Source organism: Octodon degus, unplaced genomic scaffold (genome assembly GCF_000260255.1).
Source record: "Octodon degus isolate 3935 unplaced genomic scaffold, OctDeg1.0 scaffold00074, whole genome shotgun sequence".
NCBI lineage: Eukaryota > Metazoa > Chordata > Mammalia > Rodentia > Octodontidae > Octodon > Octodon degus.
The window spans coordinates 12583174-12596939 of NW_004524650.1; the positions used below are offsets into that span (position 1 = coordinate 12583174).

Genomic DNA, 13766 nt, shown 5'->3' on the forward strand with positions numbered 1-13766 from the left:
GATTCTTTAGTGCAGATGTTATTAATTCAGGGATTTCTTTTTTCATTTCCAAACTGAAGTCTTCTACATCTTTGTGCAGCTCTTTCTTTATTTCAGAAGCTGTTGATTCATTGCTTTCAGCTGTGTGATTTCCAATTTGTTTTGTGTTAGTGTCCTCTGCACTTGTTACGGGTGGGCTTGGGTTCTGACGTTGCATTTTGTTCCTTCTCGTCATTTTGTGTAGCACTGTGTTCTGCCCTTTTGTTGTAGATCTTTGCTGTAGTTATAACCTTCGCAGGTACTGAAGTTCAGGTGCAGCTCTACAAAGTTTGGACTTATCCAGCTGCCTCTGGCTTAGGTCTGGCTGCTGTACTCAGGTCCTTCCCGCTTCTGCCCTTGAGGGTGAATATGTTGTGCCCCTGCGGAAAGATGTTGTGCTCCTTGACTTGCTGTGTGGAGCTATCCTCTACATTCTCTTCAGGGATTGCAGCTGCAGGGTTATACCTCAGGCACGTATTCCAGGCCTGAGCTGTGCCTGGAGGGGACATGGTGAAGTAGGGGGAAGAGGAAACTCTCCCACACACTCACTGGACCTGGGCTAAAACTGGGTCTGGGGGTTCCCTGAACTCGGCAGAAATTCCTACACGGCAGGTGGGTTGGGGGAGTTACTGCGGCGTCTTGGGGGGCGGCCCGAGGTGGTGGGAGAGGGTCTGGCCCACGCTGCGCCTGGGCTGGGACTTGTCCTGCCGGTGCAGGGTAGCAGGAAGCTCTCCACACACTCATGGGACCTGGGCTAGGACTTGGTCTCAGGGTCAAGTTTTAATTATCAGCAAGTAGAGAACCAGTTTTTCCAGTACCATTTATTAAAGAGGCTAAGTTTATTCCGATAGCAATGTTTGGCACCTTTGTCAAAGGTTAGGTGGCTGAGTGTGTTTGTAGTTATTTGTGCATTCTCTAATCTATTGCATTGATCCTTGGGTCTATTTTTCCAATATGATGCTGACTTTGTCACATTAGCTTTGTAGTTTAATTTCTTCAAGTATTGTAGTGCCTCCTGCCTTGCCTTTTTGCCCAGGATTGTCTTAGCTATTCTATGTTTTTTCAGGTTCCAAATATGTTTTAGGAATGATTTCTCTAGGGCTGTGTGATATGTTGGCGGTATTCTCATAGGGATTGCATTAAATTTGTATAACAATTTGGGAGTATGGCTATCTTTATAATGTTGGTTCTTCCTATGCAGGAGTAGGGAATATCTTTCCACTTTTGAAAACCTCTACAATCTCTTTTCAGAGTACTGTAATTTTCATTGAATAGATGTTTGACTTTTTTAGTTAGATTATTTCCTAAGTATTTCATTTTCTGTGCTGGTACTGGAAAATGTATTGTTTCACTAATTTCCCTGTCAATGTGTTTGTTAGCTGTGTAGAGGAATGATATTGACTTTTGTGTATTGACTTGTATCCTGCCGTGCTACTGAATTTGTTTATTAATTCTAATTGTTTCTTGGTGGAGTTTTTAGGGTCTTCCAATTAGAGTTTCATGTTATCTGCAAATAATGATAATTTAACTTTTTCTTTACTTATTCTTATTCCTTTTATTTCTCTCTCTTGTCTAATGGCTCTAGCTAATGATTCCAGAAGTATATTAAATAGAGTGGTGATGGAGGACATCCTTGTCTTGTAATTTATCTGAGAGCAAAAGAGTTCAGTGTTTCCCCATTTAGAATTATGTTAGTTGTTGGATTATCATAGATAGCATTTTTCAGATTGAGGTAGATAACATGTATTCCATTTTTGTGTAGGATTTTGATCATGAATGAGTGTTGGGCTTTGTCAAAAGCCCTTTTCTGCATGAATTGAGATGATTATGCAGTTTTTGCATTTGAGTCTATTGATATAGTGTATTACATTTATCTATTTGCATATGTTGAACCATGGTTGCATGACTGGATGAATCTTAACTGCTCATGGTGTATAATCTTGTAATGATTTGCTGTATTCTATTTGCTAGGATTTTATTGAGTATTCTTATATTAAAGATCAAGAAGGAGATTGGCCCATAATTCTCTGCTGTAGTTGAATCTTTCTCTGGTTTTGGTATCAGTATGAATCCTGCCTCCAGGCATGCTTTTGGGTGTATTGCCTCTTTTCCAATTTCAGTGAAGAGGTTGAGGAGTATAGGGAATATTTTGAAGTTTTCTGCTATTCTGCCTATATTTTTATATTAATTGTATTGATACCTTATTTATAATTGATGCCTATTAGCCTCATGTTGTTCATTTTGCATCGTCTTGCAGATGTTGAATTTTGTCCTGCATCCTAGTTCTTTTTCATAGATGCTTTCTAACCTTTTCACTAAGTGCAATGGTGTCTTCAAGGTCTGATAGTCTATCTTCACTTTCATTCAAATGGTTTTGCCACTTTGTGATTGAGATTTTAATTTCTTATATATCTTTTTGAATCTGCTTCATGTGTTATATTTCTTTCCTATATTTCTCATTCAAGGATTCCATCCTTTTTCTATTCTCCTCTATTTTTTTTATCAGTGTATACTTTAGTGGTACTTAGTACTTCTTTCATTATAGTTATCATTTTTTTTACTTTAGAGATTATTTCTGATCTGATTTCTTCTAAACATTTCTGCAGTTGTTTCTTTACTTCAGATGCTATTATTTCAGAGATTTTAGGAGTGTGGCTTCCAATTTCTTTAATGCTAGTGTGTCTGCATTTGTTCTCAGTGGGTGTGGGCATTTAGAATGAATTTTTTCTCCTCTTGTCATTTACTATAGCAGTGTCCTCCGACCTTTGGTGTAGAGCTTTGGTGTAGTCATTACTACAGCACTTAGAGATATTCTTACCCAAGGAAGATTATGTGGTTAAGGTTGTTGGAGTTTTGTAGTTACAGTACTACAATCAGGAACAGTAACAATGGGTAATGACATTCAGCAACTGACAAACTTTTGTAATTAATGGCTTTGTATTTTAGATCATAAAGGAAGGTCCATGACTATACAGTTAAACAGATATAAAATTGGGAATTTGAATTAGTTACCCTAAGATCTGTCTGCTCAACTCCCCTTGATGTACCTGGTGCCTTCCAGTCAGACTTTCACTCCAGGTACCTGTGGTCCCATTTTTCAATCCAGAAAGAGAGAGAGAGGGAAAGAAGAGAGAGAGAGAGAGAGAGGAGAGAGAGAGAGAGAGAGAGAGAGAGAGAGAGAGAGAGAGAGAGAATGATGATGATGATGATGATGCTCTCATAGACTGGGGGGTAGCAGTGTGTCTTAGCTTACTAGGTTCAGGTCTACCAAGTTCGAGCTCAGCCAGCTGAGCCTGGCTTGGTCTGGCTTCTGTGCTTGGCTTCTTCCTGCTACAGCTCCTGGAAGTGAACTTGCTGAGCCCTAGTGACAAGCTGTTCTGCTGTTTGATTAGCTGGCTGGATCTTGCCCCTCGCCTTTCTCCCAGGAGTTCTGCTATTGGGTTCCACAGTAGGCCTGACTGCTGCCTGTAGGTCTGTAATGCCAGGAAGAGGAACCCAAGCCCTGGGCCTGGCTGCTGGCTGGAGGCAAGAGGCAGGAGGCTCCAGCAGGGGTGCCGGGCCTGGACGTTGGTGGGAGGCAGATGGCGGGAGGTTCTTGCTGGGGTTCCAGGCCTGGCTGCTGGCTGGATAAGGGCCGTGGGAGGTTCTGCCTGGGGTGGCAGGTCTGGATGCAGGTTTGGAGGTGGGAGTCTGGAGGTTCTGCGTGGGATGGCAGGCCTGGATATCTGCCAGAGGTGGGTGGCCTGAAGTTCCTACTGGGGTGCAGGGCCTGGATAATATTTGAACCTTAGATCTAATCCTGTAAAATTGCTAGAATGAAGGACAGAATAGCTTTGTGACTGCTGTTTTGATTGGATATAGCTTAATACTGGCACCACTTCTTATGTTGAAATTTTATCCCATCTGCTAGAGAGTGGAGGCAGGAGGATCTGGCTGGGGCACCTGGTCTGGACACTGGCTGGAGGTGGGAGGAGCAACAGTATAATATATATATATATATATATATATATATATATATATATATATATATAATTTCAGGCTTGGAAATTGAACAAAGTAGAGCATCACTTTATGAACTAGAAGAAAGATGCTAATATAGATATATATATCACATATACATTTTATATGTATGTTATATAATCAAAGAACTCGGAAGAGCCACATGATCTTCACGAAACACAAAACGACATCATACTTGTTGATTTTGATACATATTTAAAAGCTATAGTAATCTGAGCAACATGATTCTGGCAGAGAGAGATTTATAAAGGCCAATGTTTGAGAAAGCTCAGAAACAAAATGCCACATACAGCCAGTGATCATCGGATGAACATGACAAGAAAGTATAATGGAGAAAGGGGAGTTACTTCACTAAACATTAATAGTAGGGTAGATATTTTCACTCAAGAGAATGAAAGTAGACACATAGTATACCATACAAAAAATGAATTCAAAAGGGATGTAAGATTTGGACCTTAGATCTAATCCTGTAAAATTGCTAGAATGAAGGACAGAGTAGCTTTGTGACAGCTGTTATGATTGGATATAGCTTCAGTGACTGGCACTGCTTCTTATGTTGAAATTTTATCCCCTGTGCAAGCTACTGAGAGAATGAAAACAGCATCTGATCATAGTGTTCAGAGACAGGAGCTGTTTATGATTTTTAATGAAGATGCTAAGTATGGGGCATCAGTGATTAAATCTCTTGGTTTACAAGCAAAGAGAGAGAAAAAAGACAGCCCCATGAACAGGCACCTTCCATCTCTGTCATCTGGGGCAGAGGGCCACTTTGGGATTCTTCCAAAAATAAGATCACCACCAGATGTAATGCTGGCACATTCAGAACCATAAGCTAGGGAAACCCTTCTTAGTGATAAAATGCACTAAAAATGATATTAGTGTTTGCTCTGCTTTCTCAGATATGAGGAAATTAAAGTATAAAATAACAAAAAAGACTATGTGAAATCTAACAATGTCAGCACAGCAAAGTAGGCAGTCAATACAGTGAGTAGGCAGCCAACTGAACATGGGACAATATTAGCATGTGACCTGACAAATATTCAAACATATAAGAAACTCCTGCAACATAATAGAGAAAAACACTAACAATCTGATTAAAAACTTAGACTTGAATAGATATTTCTTCAAGGACAGAAATGTCAAAAAGGCATATTATGAAACACTTAACTTTATTCATTATCATCAAGGAAATGCAAATTATAACAATGGTTATGAATAATATTTCTATCTAACTTATTGCCTACAATATTAACTTTATTCATCATGATCAAGTAAATTCAAATTATAACAATGACATAGCGCTTCATTCATTTGGATAATGACTTTAAAAAACAAAGTAAAACATAAGTACTTGCAGGATGTGTAGAAGCTGAAACCTTTGTGCATTGCTGTTCAGAGTGTCAAATTGTGTAGCTGCTCTGGAAAAAAGCATGACGGTCCTTTTAACAAGCTTAAAAGGGAAGGACTGCATGTTGCCTCTATCCAAATTCTTTACATTTGCACAAAAGGATAAAAAATCAGGATTTTGAAAGACTATCCACAACAATTTCTACTCAAATTCCTGCCTATCTTAAGAGAAAAAGTCTTTAAAATCCCCTGCTTGGTTGTGCATACAGCTCTTCTACTCCTACTTTGGTGGACCAACATGATTTCCAGGCTCAGCCAGAGTACAGGGACAAACAAGGGTCCAGCACGAAGGAGTTGCGCGTTTGTGATAGACAATGTGGCATCTACAGTCACTCCCTTAAGAAAAAGGAAGGAACGCATGAGATGATGAGGGAGGTGTAATGGAGAGTAATGCAGGTCTTGGGCTATCAAAACAAGTTAGCGCATGTATAAAAATACCACATTGAAACCTCCTATTTTTCAAATTGTACAGAGGTAAAGTCTATTCTTGGTATAAAATTTATTTCATTTAAGGAAGATGAAGTTGAAACTTCAAGTGTTTTATTCCATGTCCTTGCTGTCTTGGTAGTTATAAGACTTAAGTAATGTTAACTGAAGGGATACTTGTTCCAAATCTAAAATTCTGTTATTTATGCCCTGAATAGGTAAGGATGGCAGGACAGCTGGTTTCCTTTGGCCTTTAGAGTATGACACATACACCACCACCACTAGTGTTTTCCATTTTGTGTTTGATGTCATTTATCTCCTGATGAAGTTTTCTGCTCTCATTTTCGAATCCTTCTTTGAGTAGCTTCTCTTGTTCCTAAAAAGACAAGTAGAATATGAGTAACTTCTGACAAAAGCTGGTTGAAAGATACAAAATTCACTAGACAAAGAAGAGTGGAACAACTCACCAGGTAGATTTAACAATTGTAAATATGCATACACTGAATATAGGTGCATCTAATTCAGTAAAACAAAAGCAATAATGGGATATTTAGGCTGATCCATGGGGCAAAAGGTTCTCAGGGGATAGACAGAATAAGAGAACAGGATGTACCAGGTATTTACTGAATGGTAGTCACTAACAGGTAGATAACACTCTTATGCTCATGCAGTTCAGTACTCAGAAAGTGGAGTGTGGCTGTACAAGTAAAAATTAGGTAAGTAGGGATTTGAAGAGTCATACGCTAAGGTGGTGGGGGGCACGTCAAGGACCAAGGATTGATGATGCTCATTGGAAAGGCATAATGACATTAGCAAAGGAGTCCTTGGAGATTTCCCTAGACAGGTGTCTTTGGAACAAAGAATGTGGATTGAGGGTGGAGATCCTCTAGCTGTAGGGGAAATGATTTCAACTAGTCCACCCCTATTCTAGTAGACAGGTGTCTGTTTCCTAGCAGTATTTTATGTTGCATTTTACTAATAGCTAGTGGTGTACTTATTTGACACCAAGTATTTCCTTTGCTAAATTACTTCTCGATCCTTTAATCCACTTCTCAATTGGGATTTTATTTGTTTGTTTTCTTACTGTGAATCTGCAGTCTTTATGTTTCCTGTAAATATGTCCTATGTTAGATATGTGAAGTGAAAATATTTTCTTTCAGCTTTTGGTACATCTTATTTATAACTTTACTGGTGGTTTTTGCAGAGCAAAATTCATCTCTTATGATGAAATTTAATTTATTAAATTTTTGGACTCAAAGTACTTTAAAAAGCATTGCCTAAACTTTGTTGAGAGTTCCATTTAAAGTAAAATTTTGCCCCTCACTCTGCTGTAAACTTCAATAACATCTCAATCTGGTCTTCAGTCAAGTGTCTTTGAAATTGTGCTTGGGAGAATTCTTTTAGCCTATCTGCTGGGTTCTACTCTTTCTTTTGTGTAGTAAGTAGTGCAAACTTTAAAGCCTGATAAGTCAAAGTGATGAATGATATCTATTCCTTTAGTTGGTAAATAGACATTAGCTCTCATAGTCTGTATTCAAAAGTTTTGGAGTTCTATGGCATATACATAAGACATTCTAAAGATATAATCACTAATGAATAGGACAAAGGAAAATACAGCTTATTAATCTGTAATTCTTGATATCTTGCATGATTAAAAATTCCAGAGGATTAAATTTTAGAAAAGTCATTGGAACTTCCATATAATCTTTAACATGCTCTTGTGGCCAATATCCAGATGTCCTCTCAAAGGCTCATGTGTTCGTAGGTGGCATTTGGGAGGTGGTTGGGTCATAGGTATATGAACCTGGAATCGGGCTGTGATAATTGGATTAGAGGAGGTTTATTTATTTATTTATTCATTTATTTTTGGTTCCAAGGACCAAAACTAGGTCCTTGGAACCAAAAACAAAGCGGTAGTTGTAGGCAAGCATTCCACTGCTGAGCCAAATCCCCAGCCCCTGATAAACTGGATTAGTTCACTGATTAGTTTAGTAAAGTTCTGGAGGTGGATGACAAGAAGCACCCTCCTGGGTGTGAAGCAGAGCAAAAAATAGCCTCGTACCCTGAATGGAATAAAAAAGGGGAAAGGAGGCTGATATTCACTGCTTTCTTCTTGAGCTTCCATGCGCCGTTTCTCTTCTATGATGCCTCTTATACCTGTCACCTTGCCTTGGAGCCAGCTGACTATGGACTGAAACCTCTACAAACTGGGGAGCCACAGTAAACCTTCCCTAACATAATTTGTGGGCATGGAATATTTTGTGCCAGCAACAAAATCGTAACTAAGCCAGTCCTAGCCCAGGCCCGGTGAGTGTGTGGGAGAGCTTCTGGCTAACCTGTGTCAGCAAGACCTGCTGTCCCAGTCCAGGCACAAAGTGTGTGAGACCATCTTCCATGCCCTTTGGATACCCCCTACCACTCCACAGCACCTCCCCCACCCACCTGCTGAGTAGGAATTTCTACCTTGTTCCAGGAATCCCCAGATCCAGTCCTTGCCCAGGCCTGGTGAGTGTGTGGGAGAGCTTCCAGTCACCCTGTGCTGGTGTGAACTATTGGTCCCAGCCCAGGTACAGAGTGGGTGACACCCTCTTTCACCCTCTTGGGACACCCCCCATTACTCCTTAGTATCCCCTTACGCCCCACCCACAGAGTAGGAATTTCTGTTGCATTCCGGGAATGCAATTATCCAGTCCTAGACCAGGCCCAGTGAGTGTGTGGGAGAGCTGCTTCTCCTCCTTACTCTACCTTTTCCCCTCCAGGCTCAGCTCAGGCCTGGCATACAGGCTTGGGGTGAAACCCTGCAGCTGCAATCCCTGCAGAGAGTGTAGCAGACAGAACCACTCAGCTAGTCCAGGAGCAGAACATCTTCCCAGAGGGGTACAACAGGTGCACCCTCAAGGGCAGCAGTAGTAAGGAGCTGAGCACAGCAGCCAGACCCAAGCCAGGCACAACTGGATAAATCCAAACTTTGTAGATCTGCACTTGAACTTCAGTAGGTGCTAAGGTTATAACTGCAACAAAGATCTACAACAAAGATCAGAAGACAGTGCTACATAAAATGACAATGAGAAGGAACAAAATGGAATCTCAGAACCCAAGCCCACCCATAACAAATGCAGAGGACACTAACAAAATGAGAGGAACTCAGAGTGGAATTCTTTTCTACTAGCTCAGCTCAAATGTATGAATTAATAGCGTCGATGGTAAATAAGCAACAGCAGAAAGTAATAGGGGAACTCAGAGCAGAATTCTTTTCTGAAATAAAAAAAGAATTCTCAGAACTCAACATCTGAAGTAAAAAATCAACTACAGAAACATAGGAAGGAAACTCAATCTGAAAAAAACACTGAAGTAAAATAGTTTATAATTGCTTCTAAGGAAGACATTGATAAAAGAATAGAGGAGATTAGAAAAATGATAGATTAATTGAATGAGCAATACAAGAAAGAAATAGATTGCATGAAGCAGAGTCAAAGAGATATAGAAGAATTTAAAATGTCAATCACAAGCTTGTAAGACCATTTAAGTGAAAGTGAAGACAGAGTTTCAAATTTTGAACATGCTGGTGCAGATAGTGAAAAGGTAAGAAAGGATCTCTTAAAAACAACTAGGATGCAAGAAAAAATAACCCATCACCTGCAAGATGATGCAAAGATGAACAATGAGAGACTAATAGGCATCAATGAGAAAGAAAGAGTCAATACAAATGACATTCAAAAAATATGGGTAGAAGTAATAGTAGAAAACTTCCCAAATATGAGGAAACAATCTGACATTCAGGTAACCAAACCATACAGAATGCCAAGTAACCTCAACCCGATTAAAAATATATCAAGACATATAATAGTCAAAAACCCAGAAGTTCACCACTGGAATAATATACTGAAAGCTGATCACATTCAAAGAGAAAAGAAGCAGATCACATTCAAAGGAAAACCCATCAGATTTAAGGCCAACTTCTCTTTATAAACCATGAAGGCAAGAAGAGCATGGAGCAGAATACTTCAAGACTTCTATGAAAACAAATTCCAGTCCTGAGTACTATACCCTGCAAAACTTTCTTTCAAGTTTGATGGAGAAGTGAAATACTTCCATGACAAAGAACAACTAAAGAATTTCATGATGACAAAGCCAAACCTACATAAGAAACTGAAAGATGTTCTAGAGAGGGAACAAAATGATCAGAACTCCAAGAATGAGATCAGAAGCAACCAACTAAATAGGGGAAGCAATTAAACACAGGACAAAAAGGAGTAAATGACAACAGGTAAATATGTCAATCATAAGTCAATACATCTCAATTCTAACCATCAATGTAAATGGACTCAATTCCCCAATTAAGAGAAATAGACTGGCATAGTGGATTAGGAAATAAAGTCCAACAATATGCTGTATATAAGAAACACATTTAACTCATAAAGACATTCATAGGCTGAAAGTCAAAGGATGGAACACAATATTACATGTCCCAGCACCTCAGAAAAAAGCAGGGGTAGCAAGTCTGTTCTCAGACAGTCTCAACTTCAAACCAACAATGATCAAGTGAAATAAAGAAGACCACTATATACTGGTTAGGGGAAAAATTCAAGAGGAAGAGGTAACACTCATAAATATGTATGTACCAAACATGGGAGCATTCACTATATAAAACAAATCTTAATGGACATGAAAAATCAAATATCCAATACCACAATCTTAACAGGAGATGTTAGCATCCCCTTATCCCCAAAAATAGGTCAACCAGACAAAAACTTAGCAAAGGAATAACAGAACTGAACCAGAGCTTGAAACAAATGGACTTGGTGGACATATACGGAGTGTTCCAACAAAACACAGCCGAATACACATTTTACTCAGCTGCATATGCATCATTTTCTAAAATAGATCCCTTACTGGTCCATAGGTCATGCATTAGTATATGTGCTACCGAAGCAAGCACACCATAGGTCATGCTTTAGAATATGTAAGAAAACAGAAATTATACCATGCACATTATGTAAGCACAGTGCAATAAAACTGGAAATAAATGACAAAAAACCCAGAAAAAACCCTAAATACATGAAAATTAAATGACACCCTACTCAGGAACCAATGGGGCACAGATAATATTAATGAAGAAATTCACCAACATCTACAATTAAATGAAAATACAAGCACAACTTAACGGAATTTGTGGGATGCGATTGAAGCGGTTCTGAGAAGGAAATTCATAGCTGTAAACTCACACATTAGGAAAACAGAATGGGAACAAATAAATACCCTAATGCTGCACCTTCAACAACTAGAAAAGGAAGAGCAAACCAAACCCAGAGTCCAAAGATGGGAAGAATTCATAAAGATTAGAGGAGAAATTAATTGAATTGAGACAAAGAAAACAATTCAAAGAATTAAAATGGCAAAAAGCTGGTTCTTTGAAAGATTAAATAAAATCTATAAGCCCCTACCTAACCTCATCAAAAAGAGGAAAGAAAAAATCAAATACAAGCAACAAGGAATGAAAAGGGTGTAATTACCACAGACTCAGTGGAAATTCAGAAGATTATTGTTACTTTGAGAATCTTTACTCTCACAGAATAGAAGACACAGAAGGAATGGACAGATTCCTAGAAAGGTGCTAATTACCACAACTGAATCGACAAATATAACCACTCTCAACTGCCCAATAACAGCCAATGAAATACGAGATGTAATGAAAAACCTACAGACAAAGAATTGTCAAGGTCTGGGTGGATTCACAGCTAAATTATACAAGAAATTTACAGAAGATGTCGTCCCTATACTCCTCAAACTCTTCCATGAATTTGAAAAGGAAGCAATCCTCCCAAAATCATTGCTGGAGGTAAGTATTATACTGATACAAAAACCAGGGAAAGATGCAACTGAGAACTACAGGCCAATCTCCCTCATGAACATAGATGCCAAAGTCCTCAATAAAATTCTAGGAAATAGAATACATCAAATCATCAAGAAGATCATAAACCATGATCAGATAGGATTCATCCCAGGGATGCAAGGATGGTTCAATATTCAAAAATCTATGAATGTAATACACTATATCAATAGAGTGAAAACTAAAAACCACATGATCATCTCCACTGATGCAGAAAAGGCTTTTGACAAAGTCCACACTCATTCATGTTCAAAGTCCTACAGAAAATTGGAATAGATGGCCTCTACTTCAATCTCATAAAAGCCATTTATGAAAACCCAACAGCTAACATAATCCTAAATGGGGAAAAATTGGAAATCTTTTACTCTTAGATCTGCTACAAGACAAGGATGTCCTCTATCACCACTCCTATTCAATATAGTTCTGCAATCATTAGCTACAGCCATTAGACAAGAGAAAGAAAAGGAATAAGAATAGGTGAAGAAGAATTAAAATTATCATTATTTGCAGATGACATGATACTGTACTTGGAAGACCCACAAAATTCCACCAAGAAGCTACTAGAATTAATACAGAAATTCAGTAGCATAGCAGGTTATAAAATCAAGACCCAAAAGTTGATAGCATTCCTTTACACAGAAGAGAAACACACTGAAAGGGAAATTATAGAAAAAAATACCTTTTACAATGATACCAAGGAAATGAAATAACTTGGAGTTAATCTAACTAAAGAAGTCAAAGAACTTTTCAAGGAAAATTACAGTACTCTTAAGAGATTGCAGAGGATTTCAAAAAATGGAATGATATTCCATGCACCTGGATAGGAAGAACCAACATTGTGAAGATGGCCATACTCCCAAAATTGCTGTCTAGATTTAATGCAATCCCTATCAGACTACCACTGACATACCCCACAGAGCTAGAGAAATCACTCCTAAAATTTATGTGGAACCAGAAAAGACCTAGAATAGCAAAGGCAATCTTGGGCAATAAAGACAAGGCAGGAGGCATTACAATTCCTGAGTTGAAATTATACTACAAGCATACTGTGATAAATTCAGCATGGTACTGGTAACAAAATAGACCTGAAGATCAATTGAATAGATTAGAAGATGCTGAAGCCACTACGAACACACACAGCCACCTCATCTTTGACAAATGGCCAAACATACTCACTGGAAGAAAGATACCCTCTTTAACAAGTGGTGCTGAAAAAATTGGCTTTACATGCTGAAAACTAAAATTTGACCTAGGTTTATGACTATGCACTAAGCTAAAGTATAAATGGATTAAAGATCTAAACATTAAAGCAGAGACACTACTTCTCCTGGAAGAGAAAGTAGGATGAACGCTTGAAGATATAGGGGTAGGCAAAGAATAATGAACAAAAATCAAATCGCATGGCAAACATTTGAAAGAATTAACAACTGGGACCTGCTCTTACTGAGAAGTTTTTTCATGTCAAAAGAAATTACCAACAAACTGAAAAGACAACGCACAAATTTGGAAAAAAATCATGACAAATATGTACTGAGACAAAGGTCTGCTCTCTAGAATCTATAAAGAACTAAAAAACACTAGGGCCCTAAAATTTAAAGACCCAGTCCAGAAATGGGCATCTGAGATGAACACACACTTCTCAGAGGATGAAATTAAAGAAACAAATAAATATATGAAAATTGCTCCACATCACTAGCCATCCATGAAATGCAAATTGAAACAACATTCAGATATCATCTCACCCCAGAAAGATTGGCTATTATAAAGAAATCACCCAACAACAAATGTTGGAGAGGCTGTGGGGAAGAAGGAACCCTCTTCCACTGCTGGTGGGAGTGTAGACTGGTGCAACCATTATGGAAATCAGTGTGGAGACTCCTTAGAAAAGTTGGACTAGAAATCCCATTTAAACCTCTACTGGGAATTTTCCCAGAGGATCTGAAAACATCATATCATAGTGATATATGTGTGCCTATGTTTATAGCAGCACAATTTGTGATAGCCA

General features: G+C 38.6%; 1 protein-coding gene across 5 annotated transcripts in view; it reads right to left on the reverse strand.

Annotated features, from left to right (window-relative positions):
* The window catches only part of LOC101564995 (guanylate-binding protein 1-like), a 121423-nt gene that overhangs the window by 88469 nt on the left and 19188 nt on the right, over nt 1-13766 (reverse strand). For 4 of the 5 annotated variants that reach the window (XM_023720325.1, XM_004635767.2, XM_023720324.1 and 1 more), the window contains one exon: nt 5189-6247. The exons of the other annotated variant lie outside the window; for it this stretch is intronic. In XM_023720325.1, the coding sequence (XP_023576093.1) occupies nt 6125-6247 (123 nt within the window). In that variant the 3' untranslated portion in view covers nt 5189-6124. Of the gene's footprint in view, nt 1-5188; nt 6248-13766 lie in introns of those variants that run through there. 5 annotated transcript variants of the gene reach the window in all.